This window comes from Sphaeramia orbicularis, chromosome 2 (genome assembly GCF_902148855.1).
Source record: "Sphaeramia orbicularis chromosome 2, fSphaOr1.1, whole genome shotgun sequence".
In the NCBI taxonomy this organism is placed as follows: Eukaryota; Metazoa; Chordata; class Actinopteri; order Kurtiformes; family Apogonidae; genus Sphaeramia; species Sphaeramia orbicularis.
The window spans coordinates 8,537,739-8,562,122 of record NC_043958.1 but is presented as its reverse complement, the minus strand read 5'-3'; the positions used below and the strand labels follow the sequence as shown (position 1 = coordinate 8,562,122).

At 37.7% G+C, this 24,384-nt stretch overlaps 1 protein-coding gene across 1 annotated transcript in view; it reads right to left on the bottom strand.

The window, feature by feature from the left end:
- Positions 1–24,384, bottom strand: part of nid2a (nidogen 2a (osteonidogen)) — a 76,740-nt gene that overhangs the window by 23,876 nt on the left and 28,480 nt on the right. Inside the window, exons 15-32 of the mRNA XM_030157633.1 lie at positions 23,437–23,664; positions 14,477–14,623; positions 13,504–13,632; positions 11,128–11,253; positions 9,684–9,820; positions 9,490–9,595; positions 8,966–9,093; positions 8,421–8,526; positions 8,209–8,333; positions 8,018–8,123; positions 5,646–5,779; positions 5,451–5,556; positions 5,185–5,318; positions 5,000–5,105; positions 2,327–2,460; positions 2,140–2,245; positions 548–681; positions 341–440 (exon numbers count right to left, since the gene is read on the bottom strand). Of these exons, the coding sequence (XP_030013493.1) occupies positions 341–440; positions 548–681; positions 2,140–2,245; positions 2,327–2,460; positions 5,000–5,105; positions 5,185–5,318; positions 5,451–5,556; positions 5,646–5,779; positions 8,018–8,123; positions 8,209–8,333; positions 8,421–8,526; positions 8,966–9,093; positions 9,490–9,595; positions 9,684–9,820; positions 11,128–11,253; positions 13,504–13,632; positions 14,477–14,623; positions 23,437–23,664 (2,292 nt within the window). The remainder of the gene's footprint in view (positions 1–340; positions 441–547; positions 682–2,139; positions 2,246–2,326; positions 2,461–4,999; positions 5,106–5,184; positions 5,319–5,450; positions 5,557–5,645; positions 5,780–8,017; positions 8,124–8,208; positions 8,334–8,420; positions 8,527–8,965; positions 9,094–9,489; positions 9,596–9,683; positions 9,821–11,127; positions 11,254–13,503; positions 13,633–14,476; positions 14,624–23,436; positions 23,665–24,384) is intronic.

The following is a 24,384-nucleotide window of genomic DNA, read 5'->3' as shown; positions in this document are numbered from 1 at the left end:
AAATTCAGAATAACCTTGAAACACACTGTAATTCAACCTGATTTTTATACTTCCTCTTGGCTCCATTTATAGGATTTACAAAATCAAGTCAGTGATTTAACATTTCCCTCCACCTGTGATATTTTGGCTCCACTTTTTTCCCTAAGTTCTACCTACAGAAGCTTTGATCTATGGGCTTTACTGGACAGTCTTTATTACATTATTGCCTAATACATATATATTACAATATAGATTAGATTGCTCTTTCCTAGTTAGAACTATGTGTTATATTGAAACCTGAATACACAAGGTTTTGTCTAATTCAGTATCAGTTGTTGTGAGCACTGATAAATAATGTCACCTGGTCTGTCACAGTCTACACGTGGTGTACCAGGTGGGGTTCTGGTCCCTGGTCTCTCCTGTCCTGTGCTGTCCACACACCAACAATATCCATCACCGCACTAAAATGCATCACATGAAATAATATTAATAACACAAATACTGTAACTTAAAATAAAAAGAAGGGCAAAAATAATTAAAAGCAATGCATTTGTATGTTCTGCTTTACCTGTTGAGGTGTGTACTGTCCGTTTTCATCACACTCAGGTACGAAGACTCCAAATATAGGATACCCCTCTGGACTGGTGGTCTGGACACTGTCTCTGTGATGCTCACAGTGAGTTTTAGGACGAACGGGTTCATCTGGAGGAAATATTTATTTGACTTGTTTAGGTTTTTGAAACAGTTTTACTAAAGCTGTGTTGTGTCATTATTAGGGGTTGCAGTGGTTTCAAGGTAAACTGCAATGTCTGCATTTGCTATATATGCACATTTTCTATTGATTTATTCAATTCTACCTTTTATATTTACAACCAACCTCTGCTTTAAATCCTTTAAGTGTTAAAATTATTGTGTAATATAGTGATATGTGATATGATGGTTACAGTCAAACCCTTGTCAGTAGAGTTTACTGTAGATTACACATGTAAAATCTATTTTATTTCTATATTTTGTCACTGTTGTGGATCCAAATCAATCAACTAAAAGCATTTGCAGGTATATTTATATCATCGAGCTCTATCTATCAGTACTTAATCCTCAAAGACCCAAACAGCCACTGGCAACCAAAATCATCTACTGATGATCCTCTAATCCTGTTAGAGATCAGTTAAGTGTTTCATTTGAGTTGGGAAGTTGAAATTTCTCAATTTGGAATAGTAACGAGAAGTCAGATTTCTAGCACAGAAAGTCAAAGGAACTTCTGTAACATCAGCTTCAGAACTAAAAATGGCCACTTTGTGCATGAAATGTAAAAATAGTGGTTGTAATATACCGTTACTTAGACTGGACTTATTTGTCTAACCCATAAAGACCCAAACATCCACTGTCGACCAAAACCATCTACCAGTGTAAAATGTTTAATACCTGTTGATCCACTAATCCAATCAATACATGTAAATAATTGGTGTAAAATGCAGTTTGTCATCTTTTCATGGTCATCAGATATGACCCATTTGGACGTTCAGAGGCTCCGTAGTTACCGTGGAAACACCGTCATCTTCTACAACAGTGATTCACCAGTAAAACCCATGGAGTTTGACAAATGATAGTGGTTGTGGACAATTGTTTTTACATTCAGTTAGTGATAACTTTGCTGAAAAACACTTTTTCTTCAGTTTTCTCTGTTTTTGGTGTAGTAACCCTCACTTAAATCTGAGCCTTTATGAACATCTACATGATCAGTAAATTAATACAGGAAAACACCAAATTTTCACTGAAAAAATGCAAAATACAAATGATAATATTACAATAAATGGTGATAAATCATTTAAGAAGATTATGTAAAGAGAAAAATTCATTTCAATTCAATTCAATTCATTCATTTGGGAGGTGCTACAAAAGTAGCGCTGGGTCTTTATGGGTTACATTTTTCCTGTGGTCATTAATTTCCATCTTTCTTCCTCTCTTATGCAACACAGCTGTTCCCTCCAGAGAAGAAAAGACAGGTCCCATCACCTCAACATAACTTTTTATCAGTAATTCATGTGTTTCAATATTTCATTTCTTAATCCAACATACCATAGTTTAAAAAAAACCCCACAACAAACCACTCACAGTTGATCCATGTCAACACAAGGCATCATCAATCTACAGTCTCACCTGGTCTGTTGCAGTCTTGACGTGGTGTCCCAGGTGGGGTTCTGGTTCCTGGTCTCTCCTGTCCAGTGGTGTCCACACACCAACAATGTCCAGTGGAGCTGTGACACTGAAGCAGACATAAAGACTATTCATAACAGTGCAGGGTAATATACAGATGTAAGAAACCATTTGTGTCATATTTTTTTACCTGTTGAGGTGAGTACTGTCCGTTTGCGTCACACTGAGGGACAAAGGCTCCTGGTATGGGATACCCCTCTGGACTGGTGGTCTGGACGCTGTCTCTGTGATGCTCACAGTGAGTTTTAGGACGCTCTGGTTCATCTGAGGATTTTAGAATATTTTTCACTTAAGAAAATGTAAACATTAGTAAATACTGTCAATCCAAAGCAACAACACTCCATGAGGATTAGAGAATTGAAAAAAACTTCCAAATTAGTTTTAGAAATGGATGTCTATGAGCATCTTAATTCACTGTCTATAGCCCCCTCCTCAAACAACAGAACCTATAATTGGTATTTTTATGCATTAACCCTTTAACCCCTGAGACATTATTTCTGCTGTGAATTTCTATCTGTTTCAGTGTCATAAAAGCTGCTGTAAGTATGTGGTTGTGTTCCTTTTCTTCAGTGGTTTTGCTTTACTGTGTGTTTTAGGGTCAAAAAAGGGGGGACTAATGGAAAAAGACAAAGAGAGGAACTGAAGTTTGACAGGTTATGACTAAATAAGGCACTCAGAATGTACATCAATAAAAGATTTAGGATGTTGAACATGAACTGGAGGACACTGACCAACAAGTATTTGAATTTTGACCCAGTAGTTTTTATTTTGGGGCTCTTCAAAATCAGTTCAGCTACTTTTTGACACCTGATTGATCTCCAAAAAGCAGTTACATGGTCAAAATGGTGTGTTCTAAATGTTTGTGTTGTAAAATCTCAAAAATGAAACGAATGAATACAAGTAAAAAAAAAAAAAAAAGAATCTTGTCTGTATAGGTTTTATTTTATTGTTTTAGGACAAATATATTAAAATAAGATGTACTTTAAGAAATACAGTACTGTGCAAAAGTTGTATGCCACGTTTTGCAGGGTTGAAAAAAACATACATATTCTATTTCTTGGCTTTTCTTCAGATAAGACAATAAAGATGTGGATCTGAACTAAAAGGCTTCTATCGGCTACAGTCAGTATTTTGTGTGGCCTCGTTTCCCATGAGAAAACAATAACTACACGATATTGTGTTGAATGAAACCTGACTTAAAAACATAAAATTAATGCAGTAAATCACATACTGATTGAACAAAAGATGAAAATAAGTTTGTAAAGGCCATTTTTTTCTGACGCTTTTGTTTTTAATGCTTTCCATGTTTAGATATTTTTGATCTGAACACAGGATTACATTAAGTAGTCATTAAAACTTTGCTAAAACAACAAACCTAATGGTGGTCAAAGACTTTTGAGCACAAATGTATGTCTTTATCTTAACATATATCTGCAGCTTTAGCCTGTAGCCGTATATATATAAACAAAGCTGAATGTATAATGTTATTATCCGTGGGCTAATGACCGGGCAGATAATAGTATTGAGGGATTTGACTGTGTTCTGACTCAGAGATAACAAAGCAGTTGTGTTGATGCTTTACACACAGAAAACTCAAAGAGGCATCCGTCCTCTAGCTCTTCCTGAGTTTCCTTCCATTTTTTCCACATCAAAGGTTTCTTTGGTAGAGTTTTTCCCGCCTCAAAGGCAGAAAGTCCTCTTATTTCTCAGAATTTGCCACAGTTCGTCAAAGCCTTAAGTCTAAAATCTGTTTTATATAGGATGGCATTTTGTTCCTGTTTCCCCTCTGATAAGGTATTCATGTTGGTTTCCTGTACAATGTATTAATTCAAGGAACACTAAAGTCTTTTATCAATACTGCAACCTTTACTCCTGAGGGATATTCAGAGATTTACAGCTACTTGTAGGTTTTAAAGCCCTTTGAGGCAAATTTATGATTTGTGATATTGGGCTATAAGACAAAAACTTCACCTGTTTTGACTTAGGAACTGATCAGGATTCAATGAAGACCTACAGTCCTGGACAAAAGTCTTGTCACATAAGTACACAATACTGAAAATATCTAATATCTCAACTCCTTATTACGTAATAAAGATCAGCAATGACTCAAGATAATTCCAAAGATCTAGAAATTCTTACAAGTGAGCAAACTGAAATTTCAAAGAATATTTAAATATTTACAGCTTGTTAAAGATTTACAGTTCAAGTGCAACAACTCTTCTGACAACATGCCCAAGATCTGCTCAGAGATCAAAGTGTTAATCATCAAGCGCTTGAAGTCCAGGTCCAGGTGATGAAGTTGCATTTTGATTGATTATAATTTGTGACAAAACTTTTGTACTTCTAGAAATTGATTTGTTTATCCTTATCAAGCAATAAATATTTATGAAATCTATGAAATTTCACTTTGGTTGAATATAAATAAAGTGCAGATGCTTAGCATCATTATGAGTTATTCATGACTCCAACTGGTCAATTAGCAGTTAAGTTATTAGCAGTTATAAATGTGATTGGTACATGTGACAAAACTTTTGTCCAGGATTGTATACTGATTAAGAGGAAGCTCAGTAAGTCCCTCATTGTGAAATGAAGGTTAATAATTATTAAACCGTCAGGATCAGAATAAGCACCTGAATGCTGTTTTCTAATTGTATAATATAAGTATAATTCATTCACATACTAAACAAGTTTCATTTTGGTGACTTTTTTGTGCTTTGTCTTGAATTGTTATGTTACCATACAGTTATGTTACTATGTATGTTATATTAATGGAAACATGGGAGGTTGGGACATTCTGGTTCACCTGATCTGTCACAGTCTTTACGTGGTGTACCAGGTGGGGTCCTGGTTCCTGGTCTCTCCTGTCCCACATTGTCAACACACCAGCAATGTCCAGTGGAGCCATGGCACTGGAAAAAATTGTGAAAAGTAGTATAAATATTATGTCTACTCATGTCAAGCTAATAAAAAGTTGCAACTGATGTTTACCTGCAGTGACCTGTACTGTCCATTTTCATCACACTCAGGTACAAACGCTCCAACGACAGGATACCCCTCTGGACTGGTGGTCTGGACGCTGTCTCTGTGGTGCTCACAGTGAGTTTTAGGACGAATGGGTTCATCTGTGGAACAAACGTGAACCACAATTTGACTGTTGATGCAAAAGCTTCTACCTGTCTGTTTTCACCCACACAGTTTCTGATTTGTGAAATGTAGGTTAGCAAGTAACATTAGTAAGTTAGAAAGTGTCTCACCTGGTTGACTACATTCTTTAGGGGGTGTCCCAGGTGGAGTTCTGGTTCCTGGTCTTTCCTGTCCAGTCCTGTCCACACACCAACAATGTCCAATGGAGCTGTGGCACTGAATACAACACATACATGCAAAAAAAATCAACAAAAAAAAAACAAGACAGGCATATGCTATTAGGCTCCATTTTAACAGAATCTTACTTGCTGAGGTGTGTATTCTCCATTTGCATCACACTGAGGGACGAAGGCCCCTGGTATGGGATACCCCTCTGGACTGGTGGTCTGGACACTGTCTCTGTGCAGCTCACAGTGAGTTTTAGGACGAACCTGTGAACCTGTGTTGAGAAAGATGGAAATGATGACCGAAAAGATAGGCTTTTATCAGGGATCCATCCAAATACAATACAGTGTGAATTTATGCATGTTTCTGTCCACTACTGTTAGGTTAATATTTAAAGTTGGTTCACGGTGGTATGCAGTAGGTGCTGAATTTAACTGTACATTTAATTGAAAAGGCTAAGACTGAAAAAACTATCAATAATTATGTAGCTGAGTTTTGACTCATCATTATTCAAAGAACCTTAATGAGCTTTATCAATTAAAGTTTCATATTTGACTTATAAGTAAGAAAAAAATGTATTTACATATTTAAAACTGCAGTGTGTGACAGTTTTTTTGGTGTAGATTTTTGTCTAAATTTGGAGGTTAAATACAAGACTGACGGCTGTCATTACTGATCACTAATTAGATTCAGTAAGACATGACCTGACGTGATTCTATTATTCATTATAGAAGCATATTCTGGTAATTTTAACCTGGGCTTCAGCTCCCACAGCTATAGTTTACTTGAAGGATTATTTAAAGTTTGTATATGGTATGTTATGCATGTTGATGCTTAGATACATGGTACATGCACATGGTGCCTGGGTTTAGTAAACATCTAAATATCTGGATACACACAGGGAGATGACTACAGCTTCATAGATTAAAATAGGACATAAAACAGATTCATTTATTGTGACATAGAGTACCCTTGAAGTGTTTTTTCAGTCTTTGTCACTTGTAAGCTGGTCTTAGCTTTAGCCTCTGAACCTCTAGTGCAGTGGTGTCAAACTCATTTTAGTTCAAGGGCCACATTCACCCCAATATGATCTGAAGTGGGCCGGACCAGGTAAAATAATAACAGTGAAAAAAAGTCAAATTACATTATGAACAATTTGAAATGAGAAGAAGAAACATAAATGCAATTTTAACAATATTCTGGCTCATTTACACATGTACATTACAACTTACATTATAATTACAAATACACAAAACATTTAGTAAAAGGCAGAATGTTGTTAAAATTGCATTTACTTCCAAGACATGTCACGTTGTTCACATTTGTTCAGGTTATTAAATTTTTTTGTAAAAGGATAGTTTGTAAATGTAAACATTTTCATGTGATTTTCCTTTTTTTTTTTTTACATTGAAACAAAGAGAAAATTTGTGGTTTTCATTATTTATAGGTTATTATGATACTATTTTACTGGTCTGACCCACTTTAGATTGAATTGGTCTGTATGTGGAACTTAAATTAAAATTATTTGAACACCATTGATTGTTAATATCTTCAGTGTAATTTTTGCATTTCACAAATTCATCCCAGGGGTTGGATTGGACCCTTTGGTGGGCCGGTTTTGGCCCTTGAGCCGCATGTTTGACACCTATGCTCTAGTGTAACGTCTGACACTTCCTGCTGCTGCAACATTTTTTCAACCTCCTCCCAGATTTTTCAAGACCTTTATGTGACTTTTGCTTCAGCAGCTCTTCATTCATGGTGGCATCTCATTACTGTTTCCCATCAAATATGATATTTAAGTGTGTTAAATTAGTCCAGTGCACTTATTTGCATTTATTTTTTATTAATACATTGATTTTCCACCTATTCTAATCAATAATTTGAGATTTTGTACATTTTCACTCTGCTTTTTTATGCACAAATTCAAAACACATTTGTATGAGCTCTTAAATTGCCATCGTATCTGTTTCCTTTTAATATACACTACTACCCTTGAATAAACACTGCATGTGAACTGAGATGCCCTTTTAAAGGTGTGGACGCCAAGAAGAGCCCACAAATGTGCTTTAAAAGGAATATTTTACAGCACTGACTGGAGGGTTGTTTATTTTCTCACTCGTTCAAACTTGAGATTGCACTCGTAAATGGGCTCAAGGTCACAAAAGAATGTAAGTGGCTGTATAAATTGTACCCAGTACCTTTAAGTCTCCACTGCGTTCACACAGTCTCCCTGTGGTATCACCTGTTTTTCCACGCATTCCAGCGCTATGACCTCATGACCCACGTGGTGCACCACTTACAAGGTTAGACACACACTGATGTTAAACGTGCCGTCTGTTTGACTTGTCATTGACTTCAGGAATTGGGGGGGGGTCACAGGTCAGTGTTTTGCAAGAAGGCCTTGGAGGGCCATGACATAATGCACCTGCTGACACTGATACTGTTAGGGCAGATCACTAAACACTCCCACAGACGGCTGAAGACGGCTGGGATTTATTTTTATCTTTCTCACCTGGTCTGTCACAGTCTGTAGGTGGTGTACCAGGTGGGGTTCTGGTTCCTGGTCTCTCCTGTCCTGTGCTGTCCACACACCAACAATGTCCAGAGGAACCATGGCACTGAAATAATTCATCGTAATAAATTTTCTGCGGTAAATTTGACATTTTTGCTTTATATTTAGTCGTGTTTAGTCTGTCAGCTGACCTGGAGTGGAGCGTACTGTCCGTTTCCATCACACTGAGGTACAAACGCTCCTACTATAGGATACCCCTCTGGACTGGTGGTCTGGACGCTGTCTCTGTGGTGCTCACAGGGAGTTTTAGGACGCTCTGGTTTAGAAATAAACAACAAGAACACGTAAGCCAAGTAGTGAAAAGAAGAGAACACCTCTTCATTTTCAGTGGGGCTTTCCTTACCTGGTCTATCACAGTCTGCAGGTGGTGAACCAGGTGAATTCCTGGTTCCTTCTCTTTCTTGACCTGTGCTGTCCACACACCAGCACTGTCCAGTAGAGCCATGACACTGCAATTCGTAACATCAATATTATTAATACTGTAATAATGTACAATATCAGTTCTGGCTCTACTGAGAACTACAATAAAAATATACCAAAGCTCATTATGTTACTTTTTTTCACTAATATATTTATTGAGATTTTTTAGAGGCTATATATACAAAATAGAACCATATAAACAATCAAATAAACAGACAAAAAGGTACATTTAAAATCAGTGCTTGAATCCATGCGAGTCCTTCCAGATGTTGAGTACTACTGTCAGAATACAGCATATGATTGTGGACCTGAACAGGGAGCAATTATGGTGTCCAAGGTACCCACAACAGATAAATCAAATCTTTGTTCCTAATATAATTAATTCGTTATGTTACTTTAATTACAATCTGTACAATTTAAAGCCTTCAAAAACAAATCTTACCAAACAAATAAAATGTTTCTTTGTACCTGCAGTGGTGTGTACTGTCCATTATCATCACACTGAGGAACATAAGCTCCGACAATAGGATACCCCTCTGGACTGGTGGTCTGGACACTGTCTCTGTGGTGCTGACAGTGAGTTTTAGGACGCTCATCTGGGACGACAATAGTGAACAAAAACAGATTTTCGCATAAAGCACCTGGTTGAACTTGCTATCAGTATGGAATAGACCACAACCAACCATAATCATCAGTAATGCTCTGGCAAACATGGTGGGAGAAAATTGTTTTATGGTGAGCCCTGGCATTAAGGAAATGCCACACAGCCCTCCCAATCCAAATCTTTTCGCTAATAACTGCGTTTTCATTGTGTGACATTCATCTAGTGTTTGCTCTGAGATCTCTGTTTAACAGAAAAACAGGGGGTAGGCTGACTGACATAATCCTCAACTTCCTATGAGTCAGATTGACAGTATGCTATTGTAATGCATTTCCTAAAAACTAAATTCAAAGGCAAGAGTTTCAGTATCAGTATTTTCTCTGCATCTCACCTGGTCTGTCACATTCAGCAGGAGGTGTACCAGGTGGTGTCCTGGTTCCCGGTCTCTCCTGTCCCGTACTGTCCACACACCAACAATGTCCAGTGGAACCATGACACTGTATTGAAAGATGATATTTTTTTAATCGGTGCATTACTTCACTGACATCAACCATCATCTTCATTACTGTTGAAGTCCTGTCCCACCTGCAGTGGTCGGTATCGTCCATCAGAGTCACACTGGGGAATAAATGCTCCGATGTTCGGCCGTCCATCGTGGTCTGATCCGCTTTGCAGACTGTCTCTGTGCTGCTCACACTGGCTCTTGGGAAGACCTGTTTGTCCTGTAGCAAGAATAATGATATCAAATATGAGGACTGAAGGAGCCTAAATGGACTTTACTGACCAAAAAGATTAGATAAATTCTTACTGGAAAGGTGGACAAAGATTGACTTAACCCTTTAACCCCTGACTTGTCTGTGGTGATCATTCTGAATTTATGATTTATTTGAGATATTCATAAAAATTCAACCATTTGCTAGATAAGAAAAAATTCCAAATTCACTGATAGAATAGACCTTGTTTTTTCCATAGACATCTGAGCATGCTCAGTGCACCCCTCTGCCACCTGTGGAATGGGGGGCAAAACATAGAGCAGTGAATGAGACTGACTCACTATAAAAATAGACGGTTTGGGCTTTTTTTTTTTTTTTTTTTTTTTTTACATTGTTTTCCTTGTCGTTTTTTTTTTGTTTTTGTTTTTACTGTTGTTTACATGGTTTGTGATGATTTTCCTTTATAATTTTTTTAAACTGTGCTTTCACCGACTGTTGACCGTGTAACTGCTTTTTGGAGTTCAACCAGGTGTAAAAAAGCAGCTGGACTCCTTTAAGGAAAAAATGAGCCCCAAAACAAAAGCTACTGGGTCAAAATTCACATACATGTTGTTCAGTGTGTTCCAGTTCACAGTTCATGTTAAGCATCCTAAATCTCTTATTGATGTACATCCTGAGTGCCTTATTTAGTAAAAACCTGTCAAACTTCAATTCCTCTTAGTCTTTTTCTTTTATTCCACCCTGTTTTGACCCTAAAACACACAGTAAAACAAAACCACTGAAGAAAAGGAACACAAGTGCATACTCACAGCAGTTTTTATGACACTAAAACAAACACAAATTCACAGCAGCATGTTTATCTGGAATAATGTCTCAGGGATTAAAGGGTTAAAGAAAAAAATTACATGATTCAATAATTTGAGGGTACCCTGCCTTCACCCTTTGGGAGCTGGGATAAGATCCAGCACCTCCGCAACCCTCTCAAGGACAAAACAGCTCAGAAAATGAATGAATGAATGAATGAACTAGTACTTTTAATGCCGTTTTAATGCTGCAAATTAATAATTGTGTATAGCTTATCCTAGCATAAATCTTAAGCTTCATTTACTGGATTCAGAAATATATGGTTATAAAATTGCAGATATCCTTTTTTAACATACAGGCAGCATACAATTAGTATTTACTTTATCTATGTTTTTTGCTGTAGAATAGATGCACAAGCACGCAGATCAACTGTACAGCTACAATGCTTCGATATATCGTGTGTTTCAATCAGGCCTCTATTGTGCACAGGTATGATGGGTGAGTTTACTGACCGTTCTGTTGTAAACAGGAGAATCCGTCACCATAAAACCCAGGCTGGCACTGACACTGGAAGGAGCCCAGACCATTAATACATCTGGCGTTGATATGACAAGGTGAGGTGCTGCATTCATCTACATCTGGTAACACAAAATGAAGGAAATATATCTATTACTACTCAGATATGACACAGATATTAACAGGGCATGTTTTGGAAAGATAAAGAATGGTTAGTGTCATTTGTCAATTTCAGCAAAACCACTTAATTAGGAGCAGAGACTTAGAATGAGGACCTTAGGTAGGATGATGAACGGGAGTTTTTTCATGCTACTGTAATGGTGAACATTGGTTGAGAGATTATAATATGGACAATACAGAGGAAATACAGTATAAACTTTAGGTTTTAGCCCTTTACATCCTAAATAGATCTTCTCACATACTTCCTTATGTGGATTTCAGGCCTTTGTGCACCTTTGCCCTCACTGTGGATCTTATGTTTCGATCTCAAGTCACAAGTCTCAGTCAAGGTTTTCCTTACAAGGCATCACTGAAACATGGACAATGGATTTTTATGGTTGTCAGATATGAAAAAAGGAGGCAAAGGAGGCTTGTGTACAACCCAATAAAGTTATGATCATACATAAAATCATGACTGTTATCTGGCTGAAAAGAAGTGAGCTCTCCAATGTCTTATCTGTGCTTGCACTGAGCCTGTATTGAATTTAAAAGCCTTACATAGAGTAAGACATTAGCAGTAAAAAGGGGGGGTAGGGGGAGTTTAGAGGAAGTTCATCAAAAGTTCACACAGATAGGTGAAAGCAGGACACACTCACCAGTACGACTTCTCTCCTACACACATTCCAACACTCATTGTGTTATAGCTCCATTCGTCTTTCACTTTCACCCCTCTCCTGTCTAATCTCACTCACCCTTCATCCTCACATTTGTCACCCATCCTCCCATCTCCCTGTGCTTCCTCACTCTTGCAGCTGTGCATTAATGCTGTGGAAGAAATGTCGTGCCTTCTCTTGGAAAAATACGTGGGCGTCTTCCAAATATTTGGCTCAAATTTGGAGCAAGCAGCGCAAGATGCTGCAAAACACCTTCTACTGCGTGCAGAACACATGCTCACGATGGATGATTTTAATTTGCATGTGAGGAGCATGAACTGAATAAGCAGAAAGCAGAATACTTAGTGGTTACAGCTGACGTCTCAACAGTTAAGCTTTTATGTTTAGTGGCTTGGCTTATTTTTTTGTTGACGTGTTATTTTTTCAATTAAATGATGGAGTGTCATAGAACCTGGCTCAACAAGACGCAACAGCAAAAGGCTCATCACTCATTTTCAATAATTAACAGGTGTTGAAATGACGGTTTAGCCACTGTTATATCAAAAGTCTTTTACGCTATATTTCTGTCGACAACAGGTTTTGAGCTACTGATGTTACGCTTTTTCAGCAAACTGGCTTCCACTAGTAGTTCACTTGAAAGCCTGTGTATGAGTAGTAAACTACACTATGACGAAACACAAATGAAATATAACACAGCAAACCATAATAAACAAAGAAAGTACTTGATTAAGACACAGCTTTGGCATCCAGTAGACGTATGCTGTACACAGATGGTTCTAATGATGATGATGATAGGGTTATCAATGGATGCCTGTTTATATAAGTGCAATGCTCCCAACGGAGCAGAGTTATTATTAATAACAAAGAAGTTTAGCTTTTTTAATGGTTGGATCCTGTAGACATGTTCATGGCTGACTTTGCACCACAGTTTTATCAGAAAGTTACAAATATCCGTCCTTAGAGGAGGCACAAATTTAAATGGGAATCAGGGACCAGTTAAAAGATTGGATCAAATCTTTAAAATGTTGTTTGAAGAGGGAAAAGGATTCTGAAAGTAACTTCAGTTAACCAGTTAAACGGTAATAAAGAATATAAAGTAGTAGATAAAGCAGATCAACATTACGCTACTTGTTAAGTGATTCTTTATCATAAAAATAAAAAAAAATTACCTATAAAGCATTCCCCCCAAACAGCTATCAATGTCAAGCATTATTAATATATTGAATTGTAATTCATTTATCAGTGTGTGATCAGTTAGTTAGACTGGTTAGATAAGGGGTCTGACTGTTTTAACAGAAACTGAAAATGGATGTTTGTATTGTTCTACTGAGGTGTTTCCAGCCTCTTCTAACAAAAACACAGTTCTTTATATAGTGAAGGTAATCTGAATTTGTTCATCTTGAAAATGCTGCTTCTGGATCAGGGTGATCCAGTAGAAAACCATCACAGAAGTAGAATGGGTTACTTGGATGAATTACTTCTTAGCTATTAATAAAGTCCACAGAGGCTTGTCTTTCATGCATTTCACTAATAACTTACCCACACATGTGCGTCCATCATAACCAAACTCGTATCCACTCTGGCACTGGCAACGGTGACTTCCCGGCAGGTTCATGCACTGAGCATGTGCACCACAGGAACTCACACCCTCCGCACACTCATCTATGTCTGCAGTCAGAGAAGATACACGAAGTGAGAGAGTGGGACAGAGTTTCTAATAAAACTGTAAACTATGGACACCTGATATATAACATGCTGTATGTGTGTGAGGAAGTGTAAAAGCTATAATTAAGCCTCATTACTGGTGCTTTTATTTCATATTGTGCTTATTTGTACCCACACCTGGACTTGACTTAATACATGAATATATTGTGCACTACACAGGACAAAACCACACACAAATTCTGTGACTAGAGAGAGAAGTGAGGCCCAGCCATGGGAACCAAGGCTGAGCCTGGGGCTTTCATAGCGCTATCAGCAGGAGAGTAAGGCCCGCTGCTGGGCTAATGACAGGGCACACACCAGCTCGAACCCCCTGGATGTCTCTGTTAAGTCCAGAATTAACCTGAAAATGTGGAGGGAGGGGCCGAATGGGAAAAAGGACTAGAGAAGGGGGGTAAATTAAAAAGGAAAAAGGTGACAATGTGGAGGAAAATTAGGAATGTAAGATCAAGAAATGAAAAAGTCGAGTCAAATCCAGTAGAACTCTAAAGGGGGACAGATGAGAGCACAGATGATTTCTTCCATGTAGCCTGTTCTTGACCCCTCTACACTGGATAGACATATGTTGATGAAACACAGTTGCATCGCCTTGAACTGTCTTTAACTCTGTCTGCATGTGTTTGTGTCTGTTTGAGAAAAGACAACCGTTAAGCTGCGTAAAGCACTCTGTAATGTACATACACTGTCATGTTGTCGGGCTGTTTCTGAGAAACAACCCACTCTGGAGGATACAAGTCCATGTAAAGTACGAAGACATGGTTTACAACTATAGACACAAAGACTGAAATACCGTAACAGTTGCGTCCGTCTCCTCTATAACCTGTCGCACACTGGCACTGGAACAACTCTCCCTCCAGTGGGATGCACTGGGCTGTGGTGTCGCAGTCATGAGTCCCAGAATAACAGGGGTTCACCAACTCTGGACCTGTTGGCTCCACTATACAAAGGAAAAGACAATACATGGAATGAGCATGTATCTTATTGTCTGTGCAAGACTTTGAGCACAGACACCGGTGTTGTAGTTACAATGCTTTAAGTCAGGGGTGTCTAGTGGGCTAGACCAGTAAAACGCTAGCTTAATAGCCTATAAATAATGTCAACTCCAAAGATTTGTCTATAGTTTAGTGTGAAAAAAGTAAAATTACATTATGAAAATCTTTGTAAAAGTAAACACTGCCATGTAATTTTACTTTTTTACAGTAAAACAAAGGGAAAAAATTGGAATTGTCATTATTTACGGATAATTATGATAGTATTTTATTGGTCCAACCCACTTTAGATCATATTGGTTTGTATGTGGAACCTGAACTAAACCTGAACCTGAACTAAAATGACTGTTAATATCTTCAGCGTCAATTTTTCATTTCACATATTCATCCCACAGGCTGGATTGGACCTTTTGGTGGGCTGGTTTTGGCCCATGGACCGTATGTTTGACACCCATGCTTTAAGCAGTGCATCATCTAGATTCAATAAATTCTTGCATTTTATATAAAAGTATAGACAGACACCTTTAAGCCCTGAATGGAAACATACCCCGACATACCATCACTTCCTTAATTAACTGGTCCCACAGTCATTATACAACAAGTGATCGGCTAGTGCTTGAAAGCTGCAGGCGAACATTAAACTGGTGGACACAGGTTTTTGTCTCTCTGTTGCGTACACCTGGAACATTTTACAACATATATTAAAACTCATCACAATTGTACCTATAGATCAATTAAAAACTGCCATCATAAATGACTCTGCTTTTGAGTGGATGTTTATTCATGTTCTATTATTTTAGGATCTTTACCAATAATATGTTGATGGTTGAATGAATGAAACTAATTCATCTGTCCAATCAGAGAAACATTTCAACTGAAAATACTTGCATTCAGATTCTTTGAGTAACCTTTAACAGCAAACTGAAAATATTCAATACAAGTAAAAGTTCTGCTTTCAAAGCCTACAGTAACTGAGGGGAAAACACATGGGTATTACTGGTAAATTGTACTTAGTACAAAAAGTAATAGTCATTGTGCAGACAAATGGTCTCTGTCTTATATACACTGTTACCCATAAAGCTGGAATAATATACTTTTACCTCATGAAAGGATTGTGACAATGGGCTTTATTCTTGATAGACAAAGTGCAGCTGAGACTCAGTATGTAATCATTGCACAATGGTGATTACTGGTGTGTATAAATAGGACTAAAAAGAGGAATGTGTCTGAAAATAAAAGTATTACAACTTTATAGGCAACTAACTATCCAAAAGCTAAGAAAAACAGAGGTGTTTTCAACTTATAGGAGTAGTAGAGTAGAAATATAATGTTGTGATTGAGTACAAATTTGTACTTAAGTGGAGTCCTTGAGTAAAATTCCACCACTGCAGAACACACATGGCAACAAAAATCAACTGTACAAAAGGACAACCTCTGCAACACTCACAACATCCTGAATTGAGATTAATTGAGATCTGGATTATTTGACGTTAAAAGTACCATGATTACAGCGATGATTACAGGGTAGCCTAACCAAATACACATGTAAAATCACTCCAGACAAATTCCCGTAGGATGGTTTCCTCTGAGGAAGTGACTGCCTTCATGTTCTCAATATTCTCCATATGGATAAGGTTAGACACACATATACATAAGAGAGCGCGGCGGCGACGTACAGACAGAGGGATGAGTGAGCGGATGTGTGCTCAGGGTTTCCTCATAACGCCACAAGACAATTTGAACAACAGCCTCCAGACTCATTTTTGGAGAACCAGAAAGAAAAACAGCAAACCATGGGAAATCATTACCAAAGAATGTGAAAGTGAGTCCACATATGGCATGTGTTGCATGCTCTTATCTCAGTCCCCTCATAGCACCTCAGGAGTGCACATCAGCGTGGACTAATCAGAGGAAGCAAAACATAAACAGAGGTAATATTCAGAGCTGGATGGATCTTTATGAAATGTAGACCAGTGACTATAAAGATCGAAAAGAATATGTTTTCCTCTTGTCCTGTAATGATTGTGACAATGTGATTTATTCTTGATAGATAAAGTGTAACTGAGACTCAGTGTGTAATCATTGCACTGGGTCAAAGGTCATTACTGATGTGAATAAATAGGAATAAAAAGAGGAATAAGTCTGAAAACTAAACTTTTCCAACTTTAACGGCAACAGTGTACTTAGATACGTTGTGACATTTGTTATAGTGTAAAAAACTCCATGGTGTTAGATAAAGTTAAAGATAGTTAAGATAGTTAAAAAGCTTTATTTCTGGGAAATGAGTCTGATTTTTGTCTGAAAAAGACAAGCGTGTTTTCTGAAAAAATGTATAACTTTGTATTAATTTAAAAAAATATTCCAGTTGATATTGCACTAGATTTAACCTGTAACAAGTTAAAACAATACTTTGAATAATAGCTTAGATTGACAAGCTTTATTTTCCTTATAGACCACTAGCACTGCCTCTCAGTTTAATCTTAAAAAACTGTAAGTCAAATGTTGGTGTTGTTCTCCTGTTTTTATTAAACTTTCCTTCTAGTTTTGTATGCTAGAATTTGCCACATATTACTGCTGAAAACAAGACAGTTGGGTTATATTTATGAGTGTTTGGCCTCTTTGTAATTGTTCTGTTTTTACACTGTAATTTCATTTGTTTTAATGTGTGCATAGTTTAACGTCTACTTAAGGATAATAAAGTTAGAATGAGACATTTGGAGACAGGCACTATAAACATACTGGAATGTCTGGTCCTGCAGAGCAATAGGGAAAGAAAACCACGTAGGAATATCTATTCACAACGATGCCGGAGTGAGTTCCGACTTTTTCTTTACCATAAGGAGCATCCTCCGCGATAAACAACACACACTTACACCTAAACAAAGTCAAACACACACAACACAGGCACAGCTTGCTTCCATCTCCTGAGGCCAGAGACCAATTTTGGCTCATTATCAAAGAGAGGGAGACTCTTCAAAGTCCTGAATGTGGCCGAGAAGAAGGGGAGATGAGAGGGCGAGATCCACACGGATGGGAGAAAAGACTGAGGGATAATTAGAGAGAGAGGGGGGAAAAGGGCGAGCAAGAGAGAGGGAGGGAGGGAGAGAGAGAGAGAGAGAGAGAGAGAGAGAGAGAGAGAGAGAGAGAGAGAGGGGTGGGGAATACACATAAATACACAAAAACACACACACAGAGGATCTACACACCATCAAAGCGACGAGAGCAGTTTCCCACCTGCTGCTCTTTACTAAAGCCATCCACACACACACGCATGCACACACACACACACACACACAAACACACACACGCAGAGCTGCAGCTGTAACTGTATCATTATGACCAAGGTGCACTGGCTGCCCCGAAAAATCTGACGGACCAACCTTAGAGTTACAGTAAATTATCTATCATCAGCAACTTTTACTGACACAAAATGGCCTGAAATTAAGCAGATCGCGGTGTTTAAAGTGCTAAAAGCAGCATCTTTGCAGGCGTTAAAGCTGGAAATACCACTGTGTTAGAAAACGCAAACGACAGAATGAGGGTATGTGGCTACTGGTCCCAGTGAGAGGTCAAAATACTGTAATGTCCAGTTAAAAAGCTTCACTGGACACAGGAAATAGATTGTATAAAGCCCAGTTGGTTTAGATTTATCCTTTAAGGCCTTTCCTAAGTGATTTATCATAATTCATTCCAACATTATCCTCAGCATTTTGCATTTTTCAGTGAACATCACTTATTTTCCTGCATTTAATTTACTGATTGTGGTGATATTCATTAAAGCTCAGAGTAATTTCAAAGGTTATTATGTCAAAACAAAGAAAACTAAAGACAAAGTGACTTTTCAACAAAATATATCATCTGAATATGTCTACAACCACTGTCATTTATCAAACTACATGGGTTTTATTGGTGAATTGACGCTTCAGGAGATGACAATGATTCCATGTTCACTATGGAGCATCTGAATGTCCAAATGCATCACATCTGATCTGAAAAGCTGAGAAACTACATTTTACCTGAATTATTTACATGGATTAATATGATTAGAGGTTAAGAAATTAATAAACCTTTTAGATCAGTAGATGCTTTTGTTCGCCAGTGGTTATTTAGGTCTTTAACATGAAGCTAATTTGGATCAAAGTATTTAATCTGTACGAGTACATGATTAAGGAATGTGAGCCCAGTAACAACTCATATTCAGTACATTCTGCATACTTAAAAAAAAAGAGGACAATATACATTGAGGGTTAAGGAATTGAAAACATAGTGGTTAATTTAAAACAATGAGGGGATGTTTGCCATCTCAAGAAACTTTTTTCCTTCTCTCTCTTTCAATCAGTTCGATATCTTGAGTTTTTCTGTGATCCCTGATTCTCATGACATCACTGGGCAGCCATTCTACCCAGTAACCCCCCCGCGAGAAAATCTGTCATTGGCTAGGATATTATTTCCCAGAAAGTGTAAGACCCTTGAACAGAAACACACACATTGTCTCTGTCATACATACACACACACCACTTAACCCGTGTTTACAAAACCCCTGATCCCACAAAGCTCTTCCAGCTGTGCTGCGAGTGCAGCGGTGTGTGCAGGCGTGCATGTGCGTGTACGTCCATGTGTGAGATGTGTCATCATAACCTTTTTAATCAACGTGTTGACGTTTAAATGACAGAATCTTGGTCCTGAGTCAAAAACAGGGAGAGCGCAGCCTCTGGCTCTCAAACTGGCCCTTTTTCCTCTCACCATCTTTCATGGGCTCTAGTCTCTATCTGGCTTTCATCACACAGGTTGGGTAAAGAAGGTATGACCACGGTGTGCTGATAGAAAAAGAACACGACACATATTTATGTTTTTTTCCGCAGTGCACATTTCCTTTTTTGTAGAGTTTTTAGATGGTATCTTTCAGGAGGAAAAAAGCACAAATGATGCAAGAACAGTTGAAAGATGGAAAGAAGACACGAGACTTGCTTCTAATAAAATCATCTAAAGGAAAGCAGGGGTTTATGGAGTGCTGAATTCACTTTCCTCTAGGGTGCAATGAAGACTTTATAACCATGAAAACATTATATCAAACCATATGCACGGTTGTAACCATGTACAGAGGTACCATTTTTACATTCTTCCAGTTAAAATAATATATCTCTTGTATTAAAATAGACTGGAATAATCTAAGAAACACAATCCACCACGGAACCAAACGAGTCTGGTCTGAAGAGTTCTGTGGTTTTGGTTTTGTGCTCTGCTACAACTAAATACCACAAAGGTTTGTGGTAACAGAACACAAAACCAAGCCAAAGCCAAACCAGGTAGAGTTCATTCTTTACACACTCCTACACCAGTTTATTTGTTTTTCTTTCTAAAATCCTTGGCTCACATTCAGATTTCATTGACCAGCTACAGGTAATAAATGACAATCATCTGCAACAGTAAACCAACACATGAATATTCCAAGTTGTGACGTAAATTGCGGTTGTAACAATGCTTAAGGATCTGTATTATGCCTGCAACCTTAGGTGCCCATTAAAAAGAGGTAATACAGACATCTTAACATTGTTTTCTATGGTTTTGATGTTTAATAAGCCATCAGCTTGAAGCATGTGTGTTTAAAGCTGAGCTCTGTCCAACTCCGCACCGTGGTTTGGCTGAGGTTTCTATGGCAGTATTGTAACAATTACTAGGTGGTCTGGTTGCTGGTTGGGGGTTTGGAACAGAAAACCTCACGTTTTCAGCCCCTCCAATGTGTCTGACCACTTAAAGACTGACAGTGATCGTCTGGAACAATTTAGACCATCACTCAGACACCCTGATCCCGACACAGCTTTTTGTTAAAAGCCAGACATCAGCGGTCGGTGTCGTCTCCCCCAAGTATATTCAACCCTGACCCCAGCCTGTCTACTATGACACATTAAAGACTCTGATTCCAACAGTGCACTATTATGTAATATTTCATATTTATTTTACATCAACACTAGAGACATTAGTTTTGGACACCTATAAACACATGTATCCTGTATTTGAGCATTTACTAAAAAATGCAGTACAAATACTGTTGAATTAATTGCTCTTATGAGATCCACATGCTCTTATTCAGAGCACTCTGTTCAGGGCTGTTTTTCTTTATGTTGTTTTTAGGTTTGATGTGTTTTAACAGTGCCTTTGTCCTGCGCCTGTGTTTAATGACCCGCTGGCTGAAAGACAAATTGCCATTCAGGAGCAATTAAGCTTTACTTTACTTTTATCTTTTATCCACTTTTATTGCAGTTTTAGTCTCCCAGGGGGATTAAACCCTCCTCAAACTTCATCACTTCATAATCAACTCTTATGTAGATCATTTTAGAGCCCCAAAACATGCATTTAAAGCCTGTGGAAATTTTGCTTGAAACAGCTAAAAAAAAACATATGACATGAAGGTTGAGTGCCTCATTAAGTATCAAGAATGTGAGCGAAAACAGTGCAGGTGTGGCACTGACGTCTCACTCTTTACACTAATCTGAGCAACAATTCATCCAAGGTCAAGTTCACCAACATCCAAAAGCTAAGTCTAATAATACACGAATAAGTCAGTCGAAATGTAGGAACAGAGAGTTTACAAAAACTTAAATGGCCATATGATTTGTTTCTAATACACATGATTATGAAAATAAGACAGAAAAGGCTATTGTGGCTTCAGTTGCTATTGGTGCATTAATGTTATTTTATTACTTTTGAACAAAAAGAGGGTTTCTTATGTATATTATGATCATGTCTTTAAAAATTCCATATTTTTTAAATTAAGGAAACAATTACTTATTGATTAATGACTAATAAATAATTAATAAATGACTAGATATACTAAAATGTCAACTAAATAACTGTCCAAATTTAATAACAACCACCTTCTAATTAGCTAAACAATAATAAAACGAGCCTGTTCAAAAAATGTTTTGATTGTGATCTTTTTATTAAGTTAAGATAATCATGACAGATATTTCTTTTTTGGCAATTATCAAATTTTGTACGAAAAATAACAAATTGTTTCTGTGTCTGTTCAACTAAGTTACCCACTACAAAAACACCTCTCAAAGAAGTGTGTTAATTCCAAATCACGTCATGCTTCACATGATGTCATTTCCTCCTGAAGAAAACACTGACAAAACTCCAAGATATGTTCTTTCTCCACTTTCTTAGTTATTTAATATAAAGCAGTGTGTGAGTCAAGTGTGTATTTATCGCACTTTTATGTCAACACTGTTACTACAATATCTGAATAAACAACCTTCAATTTCAATTTTACTCAATTGTATATATGATATTTAGAAGAATCTTTCTGTAAAAATACCATGTGGTGTTCTGGTTATGTTGATTTTAGGCCTGGAAACAGCAAAAATGTCAACTATACCTGTCAAATATGTTACCCTATAAAGGTAACTCAAAAAGTCCCTCAATTATATATTGGCTCACTTACTCTATGCACTGTACATATCAATGACCAACAACTACCTGGATTATAGAGATTATGTGATCACACCTGTTTGTTTCTCTGTTTGCAACATTGCGTAGAATTACTCCATCAACTTCCATGAACCTTGGTGGAAGTGCAGAGAAAGGATGAACCACTTAAACTTTGGAGCAGATTCATAAAAATGGGCTGAGGCTGGGATGGTTTCTCATGTTAACACTAGAGACCCTCAGGCTGACGTTGGTTATCTCCACACTAATATGTTTTTTGTTTCAACACAGCAGTTGAAAGCAAAATTGAGCTCTCTCTCCAAGAATTTCAGAAACGTTTCAGACATAATATCAGAATATTCTAACATCTCTCAAATGTGTAATGTGAAAAGGGGACCTGATAATACAGCTGGACACTGAGTTCTGTTAAATTGCCAGAACTGTAGTGAATATAGTGAATACTATCATGATAAAACAGCCTTTAGGACAGACTCATCAGTAAAATGGTAGTCAAGGCTGATGTTTTCTTCCATAAAGGGGCACAAGATAAGGATTCACTCAATATGTAGTTGTTGGTAGGACCCAAGTAGGCAGTATTCATCCATATTTCACAGTGTATTTCGCAGTGTGTGAGTTTAGACACTAATATTAGGGATTCTAAAATGCCAGAGTAGTGTAGATGGAGGTTGTAAATGACAAAAATATAAATGTTCACAACAAAAACATCATGTGGTCATCAGATTACAGAGGATCCTTCATCCACACTGCCATGAATCTTAATACCTAAGTCTGGTGATTCCCTGTTTATTCTTATTTTGCTCTGATTTATTTTTGCAAGCATATGGAACATGAAAAGATCTTTATCTGTATAGCATTAGAATAACAACTATCAAATAAAATAAAAAAAAACAAACAAACCACCTATTGATACCAACACATGAATCTGAGCTCGAACCATTCTTACCATAGTCACAGTTGGTTAAACTAACCAGTGGCACCAACTGGCAAAAATGAGGGAAACAGGGCATGATTTACAGTTTGTTTTGCAGTTCAATATTATTGTGGAATGACTATAAGAATGGACTATTGGCTATGGTGAATGTCTGCACTTTATTTGAATGATGATGAGGAGAATAGGATGAATAATACAAAATACACAAGACGATTCTGATCAAAGTACTGCTTTTGAGTGAGACAAATGGTTTAAGATTATACTGCTGATACACAATAAATCTTTTTTCCATCGCATCATAGTTGCACAGCCCTGACTGGACAACATCTGGTTTATAATAAAAGCCTGATACTTAATCCTCCAAATCCAAGTTTGACTCACCTCCGACTGGGCTGATCTTGTTGGTGATGGCGTATCTCAGGATCCGCTCCTCTTTGACGTACATCATGAACACCCTCTCCATGGTAATCTGCAGCGTCTCCAGAGTGGCACGGTTGTCATGTCGACAGTCACGGAAGGTGATGTTTTGCTTCAGCTGGAAGGAGTAGGACTCTGAGCCTCGCTCTGCCGAAACAACGGAAAACTCCCGCACAGAGGTGGATGTGGCGACTACAGACACACAGAGAGCGGATTTAGAGCAAAACGCCAGTTAGAGCATGATTATGCACAAGATGGCTGTGTTTGAACTGAAATAGTACCTACTACTGTCAAACTGACTAAAAGTAGGAAACCTGAATGTCCACATTATTCCCAAGACTCAGATACATCACACATTACATTCTTCTTTTTGTTTAATGGTTTAAGGTGCATTACAACTACCTACTATACTGGAGTGTGGCCCACTGTTTGTCATTTATTTACATTTTCCTGGATGTAGAGCAAGGAAATTTTAGTCAAAAATGTCCATATGCTGCACGGGATTTGAGAAACGATGATAATGACATAATGACATGATTGATCTTATTTGCTTCAACTGATCAGTGCAGATTTCCTCGTAAAAACATATTGCAAATGTTTATGTAAAATTGCAAACTGTTTTCAGGTGAATGCTACAATATTATAGCTCTGGACACAGCCAGCAAAAAGGGACTATAATGTAATGTAGTAGTGGCAAAAGGGACTATTACAGAAGGCCCAGTGGTATTAGTATTAAGTAGCATTACACACATGCTGGTAGAGGTGAGGCCAAGGTTATGTAACCCCAACTGGTGAATGACATGTATTCACACCCTAAGCATCGGATCTGGAAAGATACATTCAACAGTTTATTAACCCAAGGTTAAGTTAAGTGTTAGTTAAGATGTTGTATATGTAGTACATAATATGGGA